The sequence below is a fragment of the Cervus elaphus genome, chromosome X, assembly GCF_910594005.1.
Source record: "Cervus elaphus chromosome X, mCerEla1.1, whole genome shotgun sequence".
Classification (NCBI taxonomy): Eukaryota; Metazoa; Chordata; class Mammalia; order Artiodactyla; family Cervidae; genus Cervus; species Cervus elaphus.
In genome coordinates this window covers 27,792,222-27,812,764 of record NC_057848.1, presented here as the reverse complement: position 1 = coordinate 27,812,764, position 20,543 = coordinate 27,792,222, and the positions used below count along the sequence as shown (strand labels likewise).

Here is a 20,543-nt window from a genome sequence, read left to right as displayed (position 1 = left end):
ATTCCCAGAGCCATGGCCAAGGCCATGTCCACAGCATCATAACCAGGCCATCCGGCCCCTCCACCTCAGCTCCCTGGGCCAAGGAGCCCTTCCAGTTTCCCTTCATTTCCCACATAAATATTCATTGCAAACTGAAGCTCTGGTCATTGATACAAGGTTGGATGCCTGAGATGTATGCATACATCCTAAGACAGAACTGCAGAGGCAGGTCCATGGTGGCTCAAGTCTGAGGACCGGGGTGGAGGCTAGATGGAACAGTCTAGAAGGCCAGCATGTGGGTGGGGCAAGGCCTAAACCTTTCCGTGTTGGTGCTCTTCTCAGAGATACATTAAAAAAAAAAAAAAAGTCTTCATCTTAGAAAAAACCTGGATAAAATTTCCAAGAAGGTCACCATGAAGGCTCAGCCTCAGTGGCTGCCCCAGTGGGCTGAATCAGAGGGGGGGAGAACCCTCAAGGCAAAGTAATGGGGTGCTTGTTTAAGAACCAGAAATGGCCTTGGTAAAGGGGCCCTGGGGGCAAGATGGCTCGCCTCTGGCTGGTGAATGGCTGCATGAGAGGCCAGGCAGCAGGTGGCACCAACACAGCCAGGACAGGGAAGCCAGGCAGGACCCCCACCCCCCACCATGGGGATCAGCCAGCAGGCAGTGGCCAAGGAGGACACCCTGGGTCCCAAAGGCAGGCAGGAAGACCGATAGCACTGTTAGACTTGTCAGGATGTCTGTGGGCCTGGGAGAGCTGCAACCCAAAGATGGCCTGGCAGTGGCATGTCTCTGCCCCTGGGGGATCACTTGGCCCCTGTAGGCATGCTGTATTTACGCCAGAGGGGCGCAGGGGCTCGTGCAGACATGGAGCCACTGGGCATCAGTGGACCAGGGCTGTGTCCACTAGGACAGCAGGGAGGCAGGACAGTCATCCGATGAGGGAGAAGGCACCTGCAGATGGAGGGGAGCTTCCTGCTACCTGCCTGGGAGGCCAAGGGCCTTTCAGACCAGAGAGGGAGCCAGTGGGGCCGCAGCCGCGCAGAGACAAGCAGAGGCTTGGATTGAAGCTCCGCATGCTCAGGCGCATCATGACCACTGGGTGGCAGCAGAGAGCCAGCTACCAGATGCTTCAGAGCCAGAAGGGAACTTGCTGGAAGGGACGGTGTCTCCTGGCAGCTCCCAAGAGCAGAAAGGGTCCTCAATTGAGGCTGAGCGAGGAGACAGACACATTACAGAGGGGGCAGGATGCAACGCCCCCAGGGCTGGGCTTCTAGGCCACTTGGCAAGATGTGTAAGGTCACTCTGTCACAGTCCTGGGTACCCATCCTCTCCCCACTCTCTCCATGGCAGAAATCACAGCCACCACCCCCTGTCTTGGGGGAGCCCCCAGCCTCGCAAGTGCCCCGACCTCCCAGGCCAGGGCTCCCCCACAGCCCACCTGGCCCTACCTACCACCCACCTGCCCTGGGGTCTCATGGATGCCCTGCCCCCCACCCCTGGCCCATGCTTCCCCAGCCACCGCACATGTGTGTCCCCGATCACCCCTCTGTCCCCGGTGCCCAGGCCCAGCTTCCAGGCCACACCCAGGGCATGGCGCACTTTCTCACTCTCTGTTCCCAGGCTCACATTGTCCCCAGGCTTCTGGCGGTGCCCACTAGGAGCTCACAGAGGGTTGTGCTGGGGCCAGTGGACACAGCAGGGAGCTGGGTCTCCCCAGGCTGCACCCCGCACCAGACCCCCATCTGGACATGTCACAGGCCTAGGTCTCACCTCCTAATCCAGTTCCCTGAGCTCTGAGACTCCTGTCCCCTCCCGGCCCTCAGGCACTGTCACCCTGGCTCCCCTCCACATTGCCATCTCAGGGCTCACCAGCCCGTCCTCATCGAAAAAACAGGAGTGTCTCCACTCTCTGGAACAAGGGCACCACCTCCCAGTTGGTCTCCTCTCCCTACAACCCATTTTCCCCTCAGCACCAGAGGGATATCTTGTTCTATCTTTTCTGGAATCTTCTCTTATGTTAGGAAAATGGAGATATGAGGAACCACAGCGATGGCCCATTTCCCCCTGAGAACACCTAATCATGTCAACCCTTTGGCTCTAAAAGTCTTGAAAGTGAAAGCATTCATTGCTCAGCTGTCTCCAACTCTTTGCAACCCTCTAGACTAGCCCACCAGGCTCCTCTGTCAATGGGATTCTCCAGGCAAGCATACTGGAGTGGGTGGCCATTTCCTTCTCCAGGGTATCTTCCCCACCCAGGGATCGAAGCTGCATCTCCCGCCTTGCAGAAAGATTCTTTACCAAAGTTAGTCCTGTGTTAGTCACTCAGTTGTGGCTGACTCTGTGACCCCATGAACTGTACCCCCCCAGGCTCCTCTGCCCATGGGATTCTCCAGGCAAGAATACTGAAGTAGGTTGCCATTTCCTCCTCCAGGGGATCTTCCTGACTCAGGGATCAAACCTGCATCTCTTGCATCTCCTGCATTGGCAGGCAGATTCTTTATCACTGAGCCACCTGGAAGCCCATCTGTGTGTGTATGTGTGTGTGTGAATATATATGTGTGAAAGTGAAAGTCACTCAATCATGTCCAACTCTTTGCGACCCCTTGGACTATACAGTCCATGGAATTCTCCAGGCCAGAATACTGGAGTGGGTAGCCTTTCCCTTCTCTAAGGGATCTTCCCAACCCAGGGATCAAACCTGGGTCTCCTACATTTCAGGCAGATTCTTTACCATCTGAGCCACCAGGGAAGCTGTTAAAGTCTTAGGTTTTATATTATTAAAAAAAAAAAAAAACTAAGAAGAGATGCAGAGACAAGTGAATCAAGGCCTGGGAGGGGAGGCCCATGATGGCTCCTGCCATCTGATGGGGCAACTGGGACCAGAAGTTCTTTTCTCGTCCTTCTGGAACTCACAGACACGGTACCCCACCAGCTAGCCTGCTAATGGGGCTGGACCTGGCTCAGCTGCTGTGGGTCTCCATTTCCCTGGTGGAAACTGGGTGATTTCTACAGTCACCTTGCTGGACATGGCCCCAGTGGTGCTGCTCAACAGCGTTCCCGTGGCTTCTCTCGGCCTTACTCGTGGGGTTAGGGCCTGGGTCTGAGTTGTTGCTGCTCCCTAGGACTGGCACAAGGAAGGAGGCACCTGGCAGGGGATGGGGGGACCCTGCTCCCTGTGGGTCAGGACACTTCCCCCACCACCTCCAGGCCCCGTGCTGAGACAAGGGGCACCGCAGATCTGGACAGAGGAAAGGGTAGAGCTCAGACACTGCTGTGTCTGTCCTGGACAGCTGCACCCAGCCATCTTATCCCTTGCAGGTCCCTGAAGCTATCCGCAAATGTCAGCGGGCCGGCATCACAGTCCGCATGGTGACGGGGGACAACATCAACACAGCCCGCGCCATTGCAGCCAAGTGCGGCATCATCCAGCCCGGGGAGGACTTCCTGTGCCTGGAGGGGAAAGAGTTCAACCGTCGGATCCGAAACGAGAAAGGCGAGGTAGTTCTCCGCCCATCAGCACCCCGGGGGGTCCAGGGTTCTGGCACTTTCTTCACCCTGCCCCTCGGTTCAGCCCCTCCAAGACTCTGCAGCATCTACATGCTTTCCCCTCGCAGATAGAGCAGGAGCGTCTGGACAAGGTGTGGCCTAAGCTGAGGGTCCTGGCGCGATCATCTCCCACCGACAAACATACTCTGGTTAAAGGTAATGGAGTGGGCTTGCTCATTGCCCCTCTTTCCCCCTGGCCCAGGTGGCATGATGCAGGGGAGGGGTGTGGCTGTCACCTCGACTGTGGGTCGTCTGTTCCCAGATGCCCAACGCTGAGCTTCCAATCGGGTTTCTGGGCCCTGCCTACAAAGCAGGCTACTCAGCTCTGGACACATGGCTCCTGGAGATTTTGTCTCAGGGGAAGTCACTGGTCTTCCCTGAACCTCAGTTTCTTCATTGGGAAAATGGGGATAATAATGGAGACTCCCTCCAAGGGCTGAGTGGCCAGAGCTCAACCCTCCACTCTCTTGCACTCACAGTATCAATGGAAGATGCCAGTAGGGGCCAGCCTCTCATCAAAGCAGATGGGCAAATGGGGGCCCGGGAGAAGGAGACATTTTTCCAAGTCACTCAGTGCCAGGCCCCTGCCTTGTACCAAATCCCACTGCCCTGTATCATCTCACTGGGTGAGGGACCAGGGTGGGAGAAGCAGGATGCAGCTGCCAATCAAGATGCAAGACTTGGTCCCAAAGGTGATGGAGTGCATGGAGAGTTGGAGGCAGTAGGCTTGGTGGCAATCTCAAAGGCTTTCCAGAGCCAACTGGCCTCCCACGGCCCCTGGGCTGGTCACCCAGGGCCACAGATGGCAGGAGCCGTGCCCTGCCCCGATCTATGTTCCAGGGATCATCGACAGCAACACGGGTGAGCAACGGCAGGTGGTGGCCGTGACAGGAGATGGCACCAATGACGGGCCAGCCCTCAAGAAGGCGGATGTGGGCTTCGCCATGGTAAGCCGCCTGCTGTGCCAGTCTGGGTGACTGTGCCAGGTGGGGCCGCATGACATAGGATGTGTAAGCTTTGGGCAGGAATGTGGGAGCTAGCATTGAGACAAGTTTCCAAGTGCTAGACATTTCTTTCTCTCATGTCCTGACCACCCAGTCCTCTGCCGGTGATTTGTGCCAAGGTATTTGGTGTGATGGTACCCAAGGTGACGAGGGACTGGCTGCATTGCTAGGGGGTCACGGGGACTTGTCTGCTGAGCACTTGCCTCACCATCTCCAGGTCCAGTTCAAGTGAACCTCAGCCCCAAGTGTGATGAGCCGAGTCCCCACATGAGCTTTTCCTCTGTGTATCTCTCTCATGGCTGAAATAGAGCTGGTTCTTTCTGTAAAAATGGCTGAGCAGGGAGGCCTTGGCATGAAACAGGTTGTGCTCAGCTGCCTAAGGCAGAAACCAAGCAAGGCCTCTCCCAGCCCACCTCGAAGGAGGGGCACAGCCCTCAGAGTGCAGGCACCAGGGGCACAGAGCAGTCCTTCCCAGGGCCATATCCAGAGGGGGCCCAGCCCCAGCTCCCAGCACTGAGGGAACCCAGCTGGGCAGCACCGTGGTGACCTGTGTGGGCTAGGAAGCCATGTTCTCACTCTGGGACTCCCGGGGCCCCTTATGCAGGGACCCGATAGGAAACCAGGGGGCGGCCACTGCAGGGGTGGTGTCTCCTTCATTTGTGAGCCAAACTTCTCTAGTACAAGGACACGATTGGAGTGGGCAAGGAGGGCTGGGGAAGGGGCCTATGGACACGGTATGTGTGTGCCCCCCAGGGCATTGCAGGGACGGACGTGGCCAAGGAGGCCTCGGACATCATCCTGACGGATGACAACTTCACCAGCATTGTCAAGGCTGTCATGTGGGGCCGCAACGTCTACGACAGCATCTCCAAGTTCCTGCAGTTCCAGCTGACGGTCAACGTGGTGGCCGTGATCGTGGCCTTCACGGGCGCCTGCATCACTCAGGTGGGTGATGGGGCTCTCCCTTCTGTGACCACAGCCCTCCCACCTGGTGTGCCTTGGCCTCAGGGCTCAGTGGAGGATGCCAGGTTTTTCTTTGCTGCTGACTTTTTTTCCATTTAGATAGAATTCACCTAACAAAAAATTCACCATTCAGTGACTTTTAAGTACATTCGCAGCACTGTGCCATCGTCCCCTCTGTCTAGTTCCATTGTGTTTTCATCACCCCAAAGGAAGCGCCATCCTCATCAGCAGTCATTCCCCACTCACCTCCCACCAGTTCTGGACATTTCAACTCCATGGAAGCAAATCATAGGTGGTCATTTGTGTCTGGCTCCTTCACTTAGCACAATGTTCTTAAGATCCATTCATGTTGTAGCAGGTACTTTATTCCTATGGATGGCAGACTGATGTTCCATTTTATGGATGGAACACCTAGCTTTTCTGCATCCTTTCTTCAGTGGGCATTTGAGTTGTTTCCACCTGTGGCCACTGTGGACTTGTGTGTGCAAGTCTTGTCCTGGGTCTGCTGGGAACTCTGTGGTTAACCTCTGCAGGAGCCTCTTTCCCTTTTTCTGTCATCCGATTCTCCCCATTAGTGAGTATTCAGAATTTGTCTCTCTTTCAAAGGTATTTTTTTCTCAAAGGTATTTTTTAATTGAGATAAAATCTTCATAACATCTTCTGTACCATAATAGCCGTTTGAACCAAAGTGTACAGTTCAGTGGTTTTTGATGCTGTCTCCATCTTGTGCAACTGTTACCTATACCTGTACCCACTAAGCAGCCACACGTCACTCTCCTCTCCCCCCGCCCCTGGCACCCACCCTTTTGCTTTCTGTTTCCATGGATCTGTCAGTTCTGGAAGTTTCATAGGAATGGACTCCTACAGGATGTCCTTGGTGTCTATCTTCTGTGAAGCTCATTTTTAACCAACAAGTCAGAAGTGATGAGAAGGAAGGCCCAGTGCAGTTTCTGCCTCTTCCTGGCCCATGGGCATGGGAGCACAGGAGAGCACCCATCCATCACGCTCTTTTATGGTCTGGGGCAACTGACAAGGGGGTGGCAACCTCCTGCTAACAATTGGGACCACATCTTCTACATCAATGCCAGCAGGTGAGAGAAGAAGGGAGACTAGCAACATTTTAAGAGCAGCAATCTGAGAGCCAGTGAAAACTTTCTGCTCACCTTAAGGAAACATAGGGATAGAAATGTCAGAATGTTACAGGAAAGCTGGATTTGTTGCAATTTCACTTGAATTAAATTCCAGTAACATTGACCCCTAGCTGAGTTTCTTCCCAGGGGGTGGGGGGTGCCAGTGAGGGTTCCAGGCCCATGTTGGGGTGACTGGCTGCTCTCTACAGGACTCTCCTCTCAAAGCCGTGCAGATGTTGTGGGTGAACTTGATCATGGACACATTTGCCTCTCTGGCCCTGGCAACAGAGCCACCCACTGAGTCGCTGCTGCTGCGGAAGCCATACGGCCGGGACAAGCCCCTGATCTCACGGACCATGATGAAAAACATCCTGGGCCATGCCGTCTACCAGCTCACCATCATCTTCACCCTACTTTTCGTCGGTAGGTTAATCCAGGGCCACAAAGGCTCTGGTGGCCCTGTGTAGCAGTGGAAGGGACAGGCACTTGGGAATCTGATTTCCAGTGAGGACCCCTCAGCCCTCACCTCACTGCTGTCCTGGGAGTTTTCTTCTGTGTCTGGCATCAGCAACTTTTAGGTGATTCTTTTATTTACATGGAGTGGGATCGTCACTTCTGTTCGTGGCCTCTCTTCCTGACATCAGGGGGCTCTCCATGGGTCAGGTGACCCTTGGTGGCTCAGCTTTCAGCACACATTCCTGGGAGCAGACGTGAAGCTCAGTGCAGGGATGGTGCTGGCCAAGGGTAATAGTCATGCAAATCATCTTTTGGGGGCACCAAAAGACAGCCCCTGGGCGTATTCTCATGGGACCTTTCTGTGCCATCTTGGGAGCAGAAGCTGTTCATGGCTGAGCCAAGGTTGGTCCTTGTGGCAGGACAGGCAGGGCAGAGGAGGGTCAGGCCTGCCCTGAGACTTCAGTTCCCATTCCTTCCCTAGCTCAAGCCGATGTGCAAATGGGTTTCAATGTCTTCACTCATGTCCTGGGGACACTCCTGTCCTGGGTGACAGCTCCCCTGGTCAGGATCCGGCCTTTGCTGTGACCTAATGTGGGTTAGCCCGGGGGGCTGGGGGACTCATGACTTCCCCCTGTATCACCCGATGTGAGGTATCACCCACCTGGGTCCGGCTCTCCTCATGTGGCCCTGGACTTGCAGGGGAGCTCTTCTTTGACATTGACAGTGGACGGAATGCTCCCCTGCACTCGCCGCCCTCCGAGCACTACACCATCATCTTCAACACCTTCGTCATGATGCAGCTCTTCAATGAGATCAACGCCCGCAAGATCCACGGCGAGCGCAATGTGTTCCATGGCATCTTCAGCAACCCCATCTTCTGCACCATCGTGCTAGGCACATTTGCCATCCAGGTAGGATGGGCGGCTCCACTGTTGGAAAAGGTGGGGGAGAGGGGACCATCACCCGACTCTCCACACCAGCCTTGGCTTCTCTGCCCCTCCTGCCCACATTCCCCGATGCCCAGCCCTCTGAGCATCTTCATCTTCAAAAGCCCTGGCATGGCCCCAGGCTCACCTGTTCAGTTCCAGAGGGTTTCAGTGGATCTTCCCCAGAGCTGACCTTCTCACAGGTTACTCCACATATGCCACTCCCATGTCTAGCACTCGATTCCTTGGCAAGAGGCCACCCTAGCTCCAGAAGTTTCCTGTGGCAATTCTCCCTGTGTCAGGCTGGTCATTCAGCTCTCCAGGAGGTGCTGAGCATTCAAAACCAGGACATGCTGATAGAAAATGTGAGGCAGAGCGAGGCCAATAGGCCAGGACAGTTTTTTCCTTGCAGTTTTCAGAGGAAGGCCTGCCACACCACGGGAACACCCGGGGAAGCACCTGGGCTTCTCGGGAGGCAGAGGGAGAGTGGGGAATGGAGGCAGGACCTGTGAGGTTGGGGGAGCAGGCTGAGGGTCTGATGGTAAGAACAATTTCTGGGCTCTGGGGTATAGGGCTGTCTACTTCATGGTCTAAGACCTGGCCCTGGGTGGTTAAGGCAGGAGGACACTGACCTGGAGGGTGAGAGTCCAGAACAGAGGGAGTTGGAGTGCAAGCTCAGGACCAGTTTGTCTGGAGTTGGAAAGCTCACCCTTGGGAAGAGGCTACCTTCCGTGGAGCAGTGATGAGGCTGCAGGAGGCCCATTGGAGTGTCCAGCACCTAGCACATTCAAACACCATGTCCACAGATGCTGGGGACTTGGCTAGCATGGCCAAGACACACCTGCATGCTGGAAAGAGGATGGTCCGGGGCACCAGGGTCAGCAGGCTCCTGGCAACAAGCAAGGCCCTGAGCCCATCTGGCATGGCACCCACGGCCTATGGTCAGCTGGTCTGGGAAGCTTCTTTCAGCACTGACTGAGAGGGAGATGAAGAGAAGGAGCCTGGAGAAAGGAATTCTCCCAAGAATGGCCTGTCTCTCTGGGTGAATCAGGAGCCCCTCTGACTCCCTGAGCTGGGCCCACAGGCAGGGGGTACCCCGAGGGCTAGAGGTGCTGGCTGGACCCACCTCCTGCCCACCCCTCTCCCACAGATTGTCATCGTCCAGTTTGGTGGAAAGCCCTTCAGCTGTTCCCCGCTGTCCACGGAGCAGTGGCTCTGGTGCCTGTTTGTCGGTGTTGGGGAACTGGTTTGGGGACAGGTAAGCATCTGCCTCGGCCACTTTTCCAGCCCTGTGCTTCCTTCCCAATTGTCTGGGTAAGTGCAGACAGCCCAGGGGCTCCTGTCTTGCCTCTGGGACAGGCCATGACCTAGGTGCAAAGCCACAAGTGAAAGCATCAGTGGAGAGCATGCAAACGACCATGGCTGGGATGTGACAGGCCCTGGTAAAACCACCTGCCACTCCCTTTTATACAGTAGGAGTTGAAAATCGTGCTTTAGAATTGGGTAACTTGGAAGATGCTCATATATTTGAAGCTCCACAACACCTCTCTGAACCTTCAAGAGGACAAGAGAATATCTCAAGGGAAATGAGGAAATCCTCTGAGCTGACAGAGGGCAAGTCTCACACTTCTGGCTCTGTGGCTGCAGCTAAAGCTAGTTCCTAGTGCCAAAGGTTACATTAGGAAGAAGGGGCCTGGGTACTGGGACTGGGCAGAGGCCAGGAGGGGCCAGATCAGGCCCTGGGAACACAAGAGGCCCCTAAGGGCATTTCTTCAGAGTTCTAGAACATTGGTGTAGGAGGCTGAGACCAGCATGTGCTTTACCCTGTGTCTCAGGCCACCACATCAAAGTATCATAGACCAAGCAGCTTCAATGTCAGATGTTACTGTCTAGAGGCTGGACATCCAAGATCAAGCTTACTTAGGGCAGATCCAGGAGGGGGGCAGGCACAGGCTTCCAGGTCCCCACCACAGGAGCCGCCAGCAGCATGATTTCTCCCAAAAGTGACATGTAACAACATGCACAGGTACCACCACCAGGGAAGTTCCCCTGAGCAGTGCCATCTGGGGACTTGAAGGGGAGTCACTCTTGGAGGCCTGGAGCACCCATGTGGCTCACCTCAGTTTCTTGATCTCTGGGCCCCAGAAGTCAAGCTGGTATATGAGGTCCAGGGCCCTGCCAGAAATCACGCTGCCATGATTTCCAGTGGCATAGACCACTGGCCCTCAGCCCCGGGCAAACCAAGACCCACTCATCAGGCAGGGCCCTAGAGGTCTCCTCCCAGGAGCCAGGCCAGAGCCAGACCTTGGTCTGGTAAGGCGAGTCCCTTATATCACATGCTGTGTGGAAAGGTGACATGCATTGCTCCTCTGGGCACGCACACTGCCCCCTCACTGGGAGGAAGCCTTGAGAAAGTAGCCGAGCATGGTGCAGGGCAGGCGATGGGAGCGGCCTTGGCCTGGGTCCAAGGGAGGTGGGCAGTGTGTGTCCCTTCCCGGCCCCAGCGGCCCTCCCACTTCTGACAGTCACTTCTGCCTGCTGTCCCTCACCTCCGGCAATCCAGGTCATCGCCACCATCCCCACCAGCCAGCTCAAGTGCCTGAAGGAAGCAGGACATGGTCCCGGGAAGGATGAGATGACTGACGAGGAGCTGGCTGAAGGAGAAGAAGAGATTGACCATGCCGAGCGGGAGCTCCGCAGGGGCCAGATCCTCTGGTTCCGGGGCCTCAACCGGATCCAGACACAGGTAAGCCACCGAGGGGCTCGGCCACTCCGGCTCTCCTGCCTTAAGATGGGGGCCAGCAAGCCAGAGGTAGAGAATGGGTGAGGTGAGCCCAAGACCACAGGGTGGCCCTGGGGTCTGGTCGCCATGAGCGCAAGGGCAGTTTCTGGCAGTGCCCAGGGACAGAATGTCACCGAGAAGGCCTCTCCCTGACACCCCCTCAGAGCCCAAGTGGCCCTCCCCAGAGTGGGTGCAGGTGGCAGCTAAGAGTGTTTGCTGTGACCAAGAGCTGTGTCTTGGGGAGGCGAGGGCACAGTCCACCTGCTATTCAAATAGCTACTGAGACTTGTTTTATTTCCTGGGGGTGGTCCCAGGTCACGGGAAAGGGACCTTCTCAGGCTGAGGCAGATGCCCACTCCAAGTAGCCTTTGATGAGCTCACCATTTATTGGGTTATATTGTGAATTCTAGGGAAAGACTTCATTGGGAAGCACACTCTGGCCACCAAGGTGGTCCATTCTGTTCATCCCAATCTCCAAATGTCAGTGCCAGTCAAGGTCCAGGCCATCAGCAGCTGTCCTCTAGAAAGTCAGACAGTCGTGATGGGTAACCCCTGGAGGCACTTGCGAAGGCTTCATGAGAGCCTGCCTGACACAGCCACCCTCACTTCCTGCCCCCACCTCTTCCCGGCCAGCCTTCTTGCCAGAATGTTCCATACTTGCTGTTTCTCCGGGTCCTTCCCTGGCACTCCCTGGTGATTTCATCATGGCCTGACATCAGTCCTCACCAAGGTCTGCGAGACGTCCTCCTGGCTTCCAAGCTGGGCCGTCCCTCCATTCCTCCTGCTGCCTCCCAGCGCCTTTCCGGAAGTGCAGTCTGCCCTGCTCTCCTGGCAACTTCCTGTCCCCTCTCCCTCTTCCTTGCCTGTCACTCCCACCCCCTGCTGAGATCTTGGTCTGCCCCCGCCTCCTGGCTGTGACCCCAGCTGCTGGAAATCCCATAGGCCCTGGGGTGCGGGGGAGTGGGGGCTCCCACTCCCCGTGGCCTGGCCCTCCTTGCACAGCCTCCAGATGGCAACCACCTCCTCCTCTTCCTGGCCAGATACCCAGCAGCCCTGGGCCGGGGCTCTGCTCAGCCCAGACCACAGGCCCCACCACCCCAAGCCCACCACCTCCCAGACCCCCAACTGCTGATGGATGGCTCCATCACTTCTGCACAAGCCAAGAACCTGGAGCTGCCCCTGGCCCCCTTCCTGTGTCCCTGAACACTTGGGTGCATGGCCATGGCCCTTCGAATACGCATCTGCAGTCCAGCCACCGCCGGCCTCCTCTGGGCCTAACCACCCACGTCTCTGCCTGGATTGAGGTTTCCTGTGTCCACCCTGGACCCCTGCAGCTCTTTGTCAACCTAGCCAGTCTGTGACACTTACCACTCCCTGCTTCTCCTGTGCATTTCTCCACACTCTGTACCGGACCCCCAGCCCCACTGCCCTGAGCCAGCTCCAACTGCTTCTTCCACTGGAGACCCATGGAAGAGAAGAACACTGCCCAACCCCTGTTTAGACAACTTCCTGCCATGGGCCCCTTGGCCTTGACGGGGACCTCAGCCCACGGCTCTCCCCGGCATCTGCCTGCAGCAACTCACCCATCACCATGGGTTCATCCCAAAGTTCCCTCCTGGTGTGCATGGCTCACCAGCTGCTCCCGCACAGACCTTGGGGTCCTAGCCTCCAGGCACCCCTCTCTCCTCCCCCAGCCCTGGCCAGAAGCTCTCAGCCTCTCTCCTAACCCATGCGCCCTGTGCCCCGAGAATCCCTGCTGCCTTTCCAGACTTTCCTCTCTGCTTCTCCATGCTGCTGCTGTGCCTCCAAGCTGGCTGCTCTCTGGGCCCCAGGCCTCCTTAGCTCCTCATCCTGTGAAGCCTTCTCAGAGTCCACCCTGCTGCCACCAGGGCACACACACTCAGGGCATCTGTGCCTCCACTTGGCATCAGAGGCGGGCAGGATGCCCTGGGGGACTTTCCAAAGCTGCAGGGTCCTGGGTCACCCAGAGCCTGGGATCCTATAGGGCTGGATGAGGGGGCATCAAAGAGCACCATGTGAAGGAGCTCCCTGGGGTCCCAAGGGGCTTCTCCCGGCCTCTGGCTCATGCCTCCTGGCATCCCAAGCACCAGCATGGCCAGAGAAGGATGTCTTCGGCCCAGCCATAACAGCGAGTACCCAGAATGGGAGGAGCCTCTGATACCAGCTGCCCAGCTCTACCCTGTGGCCTCCTGCTGCTCATCTGTGAGCCCCTACCCACCCTGTCCCGGCCCCGACCGGCTCTGGGGTGTCATGCCAGGCAGGTTGTGTGGCAGAGCTTATTCAATCCCATCAATGAGCTGAAGGCAGCCGCCCTGCCCCCATCCAAGGTGTCTGGGTGGAGTTCCCTGGTGCCCCAGCTAGCTGTGTCCCCTCAGACAGAGTCTGACACTTCTGACCCCTGCTTTCCACACAGAGAAATTGGGCCCAGAGAGAAGGGACCTACCTAAGGTCACCCAAGCCTCCCTCCCCTTGACTTGGTCACATCGAACCCGCCACGCTTCTCAAGAATGCTGAACCAACGTTACTGTAGCTCACTTTTTAAAAGTTCTTTTTTATTCAAAATACCTACTTGAAATGAGAAAATAAAGCCCAGGAAAATTAAAGTCCCTCAGGTTGTATATACCCCTAGCCAAGAGAGCCATTGTCTAGGCAGCCAGCCTATTTCTGACTTTTGCAAAATACAGAATTGCTCCCAAGATTTCAGAGGCCACCACAACTTTTTACATTGTTAAATGGAGGCCTTTCCTAACCTGCTGCCCACCCATCATGGCAGCGCACCAGCCAGGCAGGACATCATTTGAGAACGTGTAGTGCTGTGCTTAGTCACTCAGTCGTGTCTGACTCTTTGCGACCCTGTGGACTGTAGCCCACCAGGCTCCTCTGTCCATGGAATCCTCTAGGCAAGAATACTGGAGTGGGTAGCCATTCCCTTCTCCAGGGGATCTTCCTGATCCAGGGATCAAACCCAGGTCTCCCAAATTGCAAGTGGATTCTTTACTGTCTGAGCCACCAGGGAAGCCCAAGAATACGGGAGTGGATAGCCTACCCCTTCTCGAGGGCATCTTCCTGACCCAGGAATTGAACTGGAGTCTCCTACATTGCTGGTGGATTCTTTACCAGCTGAGCTATCAGGGAACCCTCATTCCAGAATGAGTCCTCAAAACTAAGGACTTGGGGCTTTTCGAAGCATTCATGACACGGTCTATTTTGCATTCCATTGTAAACCAAAGAGAAGCTTCAGCAGTGACTGGGCCTTGTTCCTGGCCCAGTGTGGGGGCTTCTGGGATGGGGTGGGGGTGAGGGGAAAATGATGTGGTATTTTGACTGATACCATCATCCCATCGGTACACCACCCAGAGAGGCCCAATCAGAGACAGGAAAGGCGTTTTTTCCTTCCTTTGTTGCCTTTTCCACAGTAAGAGTCCCCTCTTGAGACAGATTTATCTCTGTAGCCTTAGAAACATCTCAACCTAGGGAAGAAATAGAAAGAGACGGCAACATCATGACATGGGTCGTCTTCCTTCAGTGCACTGGGGTGCTCAGCACTGTGCCAGCCCCATGGGCACTCAGCAGTGGGCACACAACAATAAGTATCTGTCTCACAGTGCATCCAAAGGTTGAAATGATGGACATCTTCATTGTGGTTGGGATGGAGGGAGTCCGAGCACTCAAGCTGCCTTCTTCCTAGAGCCTGGCCCTATGTCAGATACACCACTGACCCTGGTGGCTACCATGTAGCCACCTGGGGGCTTGCGAGCAGGGGCCATGACCTTGTGCCCAGAGCAGGCAGCCAGTGTGCTCTGGGCTCCAGAAATGCATACTGATCACATCATCTAGTGAACTCTCTAGAAATAGTTCTAGATAGGCACTTTCTAGAAATCGGATCCACTTTCTAACGCCAAAAAATTCCATAAACACACACACACACACACACACACACACACACACATAGCCCGCCCAAGAGGTCATTCCCTAAGAAGTACCCCAAGTGCGTCACAGCAGGCTGGCATCCCAGAATCTAGACAGATAGATTTCTGATAGTGGGACATTCATAGTGCCCACCCACCCACAGTTACCTGGAAGCCCATGCCTGGCTTTGCTCCACCCCCAGTCCCCCTGCCAGCCAAAGGCAGGGTCGGGAAATCTGAAGACACTGTGTCTCTGGCAAGTTCACCCCCATGGCTCTTCTTTCCCAAAGGCTCCCTGGAAGCTTAAGGGGTGAGGGCCAAAGCCAAAGCCATCTTTGCTCCCCAGACCTAGCTCTCCATTTTCCTCCCACCCTGCCTGTGGCTCTGCGGGTAGGCGTTCTGATAAGATAAAGCGGGGGCTTTGGGGAAACCCCTCCCCCTCTTGTAAAATCCATTCTTCCATTGAGATTTCCCTCTAAGTACCCCTCAGTCACTTGGATGAGCCACAGAAGCAGAGTGATGCCAGGTTAGAGCCATGTAAGCAAGGATGGGCAGGGAAGGGCAGCTGTCACCACCATCCATGACCTCGTTCCTAATGGGAGCATGTCACATCCTTCAGGTGTGTTGGGGCAGCAAAAAAGTTGAGCACTACTGACCTAGGATAACAAAGTATTGCCAGACACAGGTATTTATTGATGAGTGGCTTGCAATGAGCATATCGTGAATGCAAATGGCTCTCCCTAAAATCGTTTGTGGTGCACCCGATCCATCACTAATCCCCGAGTGCCCCAAGTCTTCTGAGCCCAAATCATTCACTCAGCAAATCGTCTCTTGATGGATGATGCAAAGGCCGAGGGCCTCGGCCATGGTCCCGTCGGAAGCACCGCGGCGACCCCCATGAGGCTTTGCTGTCACGATATGTGCCCAGCGTGGTCCCTGTCCCCACCCAGCCCCACCCCCATGCGATCCCCAGGACCACAGTGCAAGCCAACCTTTATCTCATTTTCTCTCCCACAGATGGAGGTAGTGAGTACCTTCAAGAGAAGCGGTTCATTTCAGGGTGCTGTGCGCCGGCGGTCCTCGGTCCTCAGCCAGCTCCATGACGTAACCAATCTTTCTACCCCTACTCACGTAATTCTCTCTGCTGCCAATCCCACCAGTGCCGCTGGGAGTGAGTCTTGAGTCCCCTTTTCTCTCATAAATGGCATCTCTAGGGAGGAAAAAGCCTCCAACTCTTCCTTCTCTTTTTTTTCCAGTCTTGCATCCTCCGCGCACCGTGGCTTTTCCGTTCTTTCTTTATTGCCCCGTTCAGTCCTTCCCACCAGACGGTGTGTCGCTCCAAAGCCATAGCCTCTTATGAAATGTATTGAATCCATGGCACTGCTGGACCTTCGTTCTTTTCTTTGTTTGGTTTATTTTATTTTATGTTTTTAATTTTCGTTTGGTGCTCCTTCTGTCATTGGTTTTCTTTTCTTGAACTGGTCTGCCTTTGCTGATGGTTCTTCACTTGGGCCGTATTCTGGTGGCGTTGGGACTCGGTGGGGACTTGGTCAGTGTTCTGCGGGGCAGCATGATGTTGGCACGCGGGCTCAGGGCCGTCTCTGGGACTCGAAGGAGAAGCTTTTGCAGCATCTTTCACAGTGGAGAACCCAGCCCACCCACTGGGGACTAAAGAAACAGCTTCCAGAACTCTCCTTGAAGTGGTTTCCAAAGGCAGTAGACCTGAGCCACCAGGCATTAGAGGTGTCCCCAGGAGCCCTCCTCATGCCCCAGATCCACCCTCGGCCACATTTCCACTTGTCCCCAATGCATCTTTGCTCTTTCCAAGCAGGCTTCAGGATTGGAAGGTCTTAACCTGATCTGGTCCGTACTCTCTGTCCTCCTTCCTTCAAGAAGTTGGGAGACATTGATTCCTTGCTATACGTTCCACTGAAAACTTCCCGCCATGTCATCACATTTAGAAAGGAACCCAGGGGCGGACCTGAAGAGGTAGAAACTTCCACATTTGCTCACATTTCTTCACAAAGGCAAAGGAAAAGCCATTGGACCATTGAATCCACTACCCCATGGTCCCCCAAACGACAATGCAAGGAACCATGTGTGCCCCCCAACCCAGGGTCACCTACTTCTCATAACAAACTTGACATTTTCAAAAACAAAACAGTAAACCTTCAGGTATGAGCCTCTTTCCTTTCCTTCCAGTGGGACCTGGCAGCTCTCACTCTGAGAACACACCACTCCCCACAGACAAGAGTCGTTAACTATGCTTTTCCCACCAGACTCGGATTTTCCTTTACCTTGATTTCTTCTCTTTTCCTTTTTTTCTGTTGTCTTGTACTTTCTTTTTGGTTTTTGGTTTGTTTGTTTGTTTTCTTCTTCTTTTTCTTCTTTTTTTTTTTTAGGAACTGGTGAGAGGTCCCCAGTGGAGAGTGTCCCTCCTCTTGCTTAAGATGTCGTTTCAGGCCACTCTGCCCTTTAAGGAAGTGGTGTGGGTTGCACTGGTCCCCACTGGGGTCACCTTGTCCCCTTTGAAAATGTCACACACGTGAACGCACACACACACAAATGCATTCTCCATCCCACAGGCCACACATACATCCGGCTACCTAGAATGCTCACTGAGACACCCACCTGAGCCACAAATACTGGCTGATGGCCCTCATGGGTGAGCTGGAAAGCTCCAGCCTCATCCCACAGGGGAGTTGCCACCACTCCACCCAGGAAGACAGACAGGAGGCTTGGCCAGGGCCCACTGGGCAGCTGCTGCCCTCCCCCTGCCCCACTTCTTCCATGTGTTCCTTTGCCATCTCTCTCTGTGCTTTCTCTCTGTCTGTCTGTCCATCTGCCTGTCTGTCTGGGTGCCTCCAGCTTCCTCCCTTGGGGCAGTGTCTCTCCTGTGTCTTCCTTGGCTCCTAGTGCCTTCCTTCTTTCTGTGGCCACGTGCCGCACCTCCCTTCCCACTGCTGGGAGTCCAGCAGTGCAGAGTAGGAGCCACTCGACAGGGACCCAAGTAGCTCCTGGCCAGAAGAAGGTTCGCTGTCCCTTCCACACCTTGTGCCACTGGGAGATGAGTGCCTTCGGCCTGCGGAGGGTTCTGATGTTCTGATTCACAAGGGGTGGCCTCAAAGGCACAGCACCTCGGAAAGGACCCCTCTGCGAAGGAAGATGCTGGATGGAGGACCAGGTGACACCAGGGGACATTCCCAGATTCCAGATACTGCCCACCAAAACTGCTTCCTCCCACCATCACCACGTGGCAGGTTGGCTTGGAACTCTGAACTGGTTCCCAGTCTGAGCTTCAAAGACCCTGAGAAATCACCAAGCCTGGCACCCGCATCATGCAAATCAGGGGAAGGCCTGGTGGAGCAGAGGACAGCCCCAGGCCTTCACTCTCCCTCTCAGAACTTACCAGTGGTCATGGGGCACAAGGTTTCCTCGGGAAAACCTGGCTCTTTCAGGAAGTCTCCTGTCCGCCTTGCCCACCACCTGGCCAGGCCACGCCTCATCCTAAGCACCACAGCCAGTCCCAGCCCAGTGTCACTTCTACGGAGAACCTCGGGCTCTCTAGGTGGAAGGCCCGGTTCAGGGTATGGACAAGGAGCCTGAAGGCCAGAATGAAACATGACACAGATCACCCAATGCAGGTCCCAGCATGTAATATCAATGGAAGAAGTGGCCAGAGAATGTCCTCAGAATCTGAAGGGGAGGAGAATCCTTCCAAAGGGTGTTTTGGGGGGAGGCTAGAGATGCAGTGATCCTTGGGGCTGAACGTGCCCACATTCACAGCCACCCACGCTTCCTAGTCAACCTTTGACCCCCCCCCCAACCGGGCTCCCCATGCCCATATGTGCATGCAGGTCTTTGCTGCTCCTGGATTCGGGAGTCCTAACTCGGTCCCCACACCCCTGGTCACAGGCAATGACCTCCCAGCTCCACAATGCCCTTGGCTGCCTCCTCCTTGCTCACTCAGCCATTTCTCCCGCCTGGCTCAGTGGCTGCCCCACCACAGCCATTTCATTCTTGGCCTGCCACTTCATTTCACAGGACCTCAGCCATGCTTGGCCTTGAGGCCACCCATCTGAGTGGCTTAGGGAAATGCCATCCTTTACTAACCACCTTCAGTCTTTTGGAAATGAAAGGGGTGTGAAATCCTATCCTCTGTTAGTGTGTCAGTCACCCCCATTCCTGCCCTGATTACACTCTCACACAATAATGCTGGCTGTCAGGATGCCCAAGGTACAACCAGACAGGGAGTGTCTATTTACTCAGGTTTACTTACGAGCAGCAAGCCCAGGGTGCCAGGTGGCTGCTCCCAGGTGTGAGGGGGGACACACAGACACACCCCAGGCCCTCCCCAGCCACACATCCAAAGCCTGTTCCACATCAGTCCAGCCATCCATACTCCAGTGTTTACTGTAGCAGGGGCAGCTTGTGAGTTTGGTCAGATGTGGCCAGAAGGACTCCCTCAGGGCGGTTTTGTTCTGATCAACCATGCCAGAAACATATCATGGCAGTTGTTTTATTTTAATTGGCTTTTGCAATGTGAAAACATTCCATCCAACTTGGCAAAGCCCCACTAGGTGGGGCCTTGGGTCTTCTGTGGACATGCCCTTCTGGAGAGCAGGGAGACATGCTCCTCACATGCTCACAGAGCAGTAGTTAAGGCAGCCCTGTGGAAGATGGAGGAAGGAGTCTTGCAAGTGAAAGCTGTCTCATTTGCTGGAGTTTGCTTCCTTCTCAGGAAATCCATTGGTTTCGAGCCAACTCTGCCCTTGTGGGTTTCTGGGAATAGTGTATTGGCATTTGCAGCTGGCTCTTTGACAGTGTGGACACTGTCTCCACACTAGGAGCAGTATCAACCCTGCCCAAGCCTTCATGCAGCCGGGGGCCCTACCATGTGGAAGGACCTTGCAGGCAATTCCAAAAGCACACACCAGCTGAAAGCCTAAGGCCGACCCTGGAAGCCCTGCTCTGGAGCCCTTCCCAGTAGGCACTTCCAGGCCAACTCCAGGGGCTGGAAGCCAGGGCTGAGACAGCTCAAGAGACTTAGTTGAGATCCTGAAGCTGAAGATGGCTGGGGTGAGAGGCAAGGCCAAGATCCCCAAAAGCCCAAGACTCTCCATGCCTGGGTCAATTGAGTGCAATGTTGTACTGATGCCAGCCACTGAGGGTGGACTGTCCAGTCCTGGGCACACACACATGCCCACAGAATGGGGGGTTATCTTCACAATCTCACCAGTCACCAGCATTTTCGATTGGCCAACACCCACAAATCCGTCTTTTGTTTGGGATTCAGTACCTCAGTGAAAGGGCCAACTCTGGAGTTTGCATTTTCACATCTCCTAATTCCATGGTTGAGGAAAGGGAACCTTCCCCTTTCTGTCCCCTCAACTGTGGTTCCATCACCTTACATGTCTTTGTGTTGCTTTCAAGTCATGATTCACCTTCATGCCTATGGGGAGGGTTTGGGAATTGAGAACCTGAAGTTCATGGAGGCCTCATGGCTCTCCCCGGCTGCTGTGTTCAGAATTTGCTTTAAATCCAAAGCCCCAGTGCCAGGGAAGCTGCCAGCTTCCTTCCTCCTACAGAAAGTCTGGATTAGTGGTTGGTCCAGAGCCAAGCATGTCCATCAATCATGTACACGCTTTCAGGGAGTAGAGCAAGACAGGGCAGGAGTTGGCCAGAAAAATTCTGAGTTCTGTGAGCCTCGTGCTGAGACAGGAGCAGAGGGTAGAGAGGATGTCAACCCCCCAGGGCCTGTTCATCCCACAGGACAGAAGGCGTCAGGCCCAGTTTCTGTTGTGACTGTTGTCATTGCTTTTAGTT

General features: G+C 55.1%; 1 protein-coding gene across 7 annotated transcripts in view; it reads left to right on the top strand.

Annotated features, from left to right (window-relative positions):
* ATP2B3 (ATPase plasma membrane Ca2+ transporting 3) overlaps nucleotides 1–20,543 on the top strand; it is a 61,418-nt gene that overhangs the window by 32,934 nt on the left and 7,941 nt on the right. Inside the window, exons 13-22 of one of the 7 annotated variants that reach the window (XR_006339721.1) lie at nucleotides 3,300–3,479; nucleotides 3,596–3,683; nucleotides 4,368–4,474; nucleotides 5,285–5,476; nucleotides 6,834–7,047; nucleotides 7,780–7,991; nucleotides 9,157–9,264; nucleotides 10,570–10,752; nucleotides 11,422–11,518; nucleotides 15,735–15,888. Coding sequence is in view for 6 of the 7 variants with exons in the window: in XM_043895228.1 (XP_043751163.1) it covers nucleotides 3,300–3,479; nucleotides 3,596–3,683; nucleotides 4,368–4,474; nucleotides 5,285–5,476; nucleotides 6,834–7,047; nucleotides 7,780–7,991; nucleotides 9,157–9,264; nucleotides 10,570–10,752; nucleotides 11,422–11,518; nucleotides 15,735–15,820 (1,467 nt within the window). In the remaining variant the exon portion in view is untranslated. Of the gene's footprint in view, nucleotides 1–3,299; nucleotides 3,480–3,595; nucleotides 3,684–4,367; nucleotides 4,475–5,284; nucleotides 5,477–6,833; nucleotides 7,048–7,779; nucleotides 7,992–9,156; nucleotides 9,265–10,569; nucleotides 10,753–11,421; nucleotides 11,519–15,734; nucleotides 16,229–20,543 lie in introns of those variants that run through there. The other 6 variants (XM_043895228.1, XM_043895227.1, XM_043895225.1 and 3 more) reach the window with 6 other exon arrangements.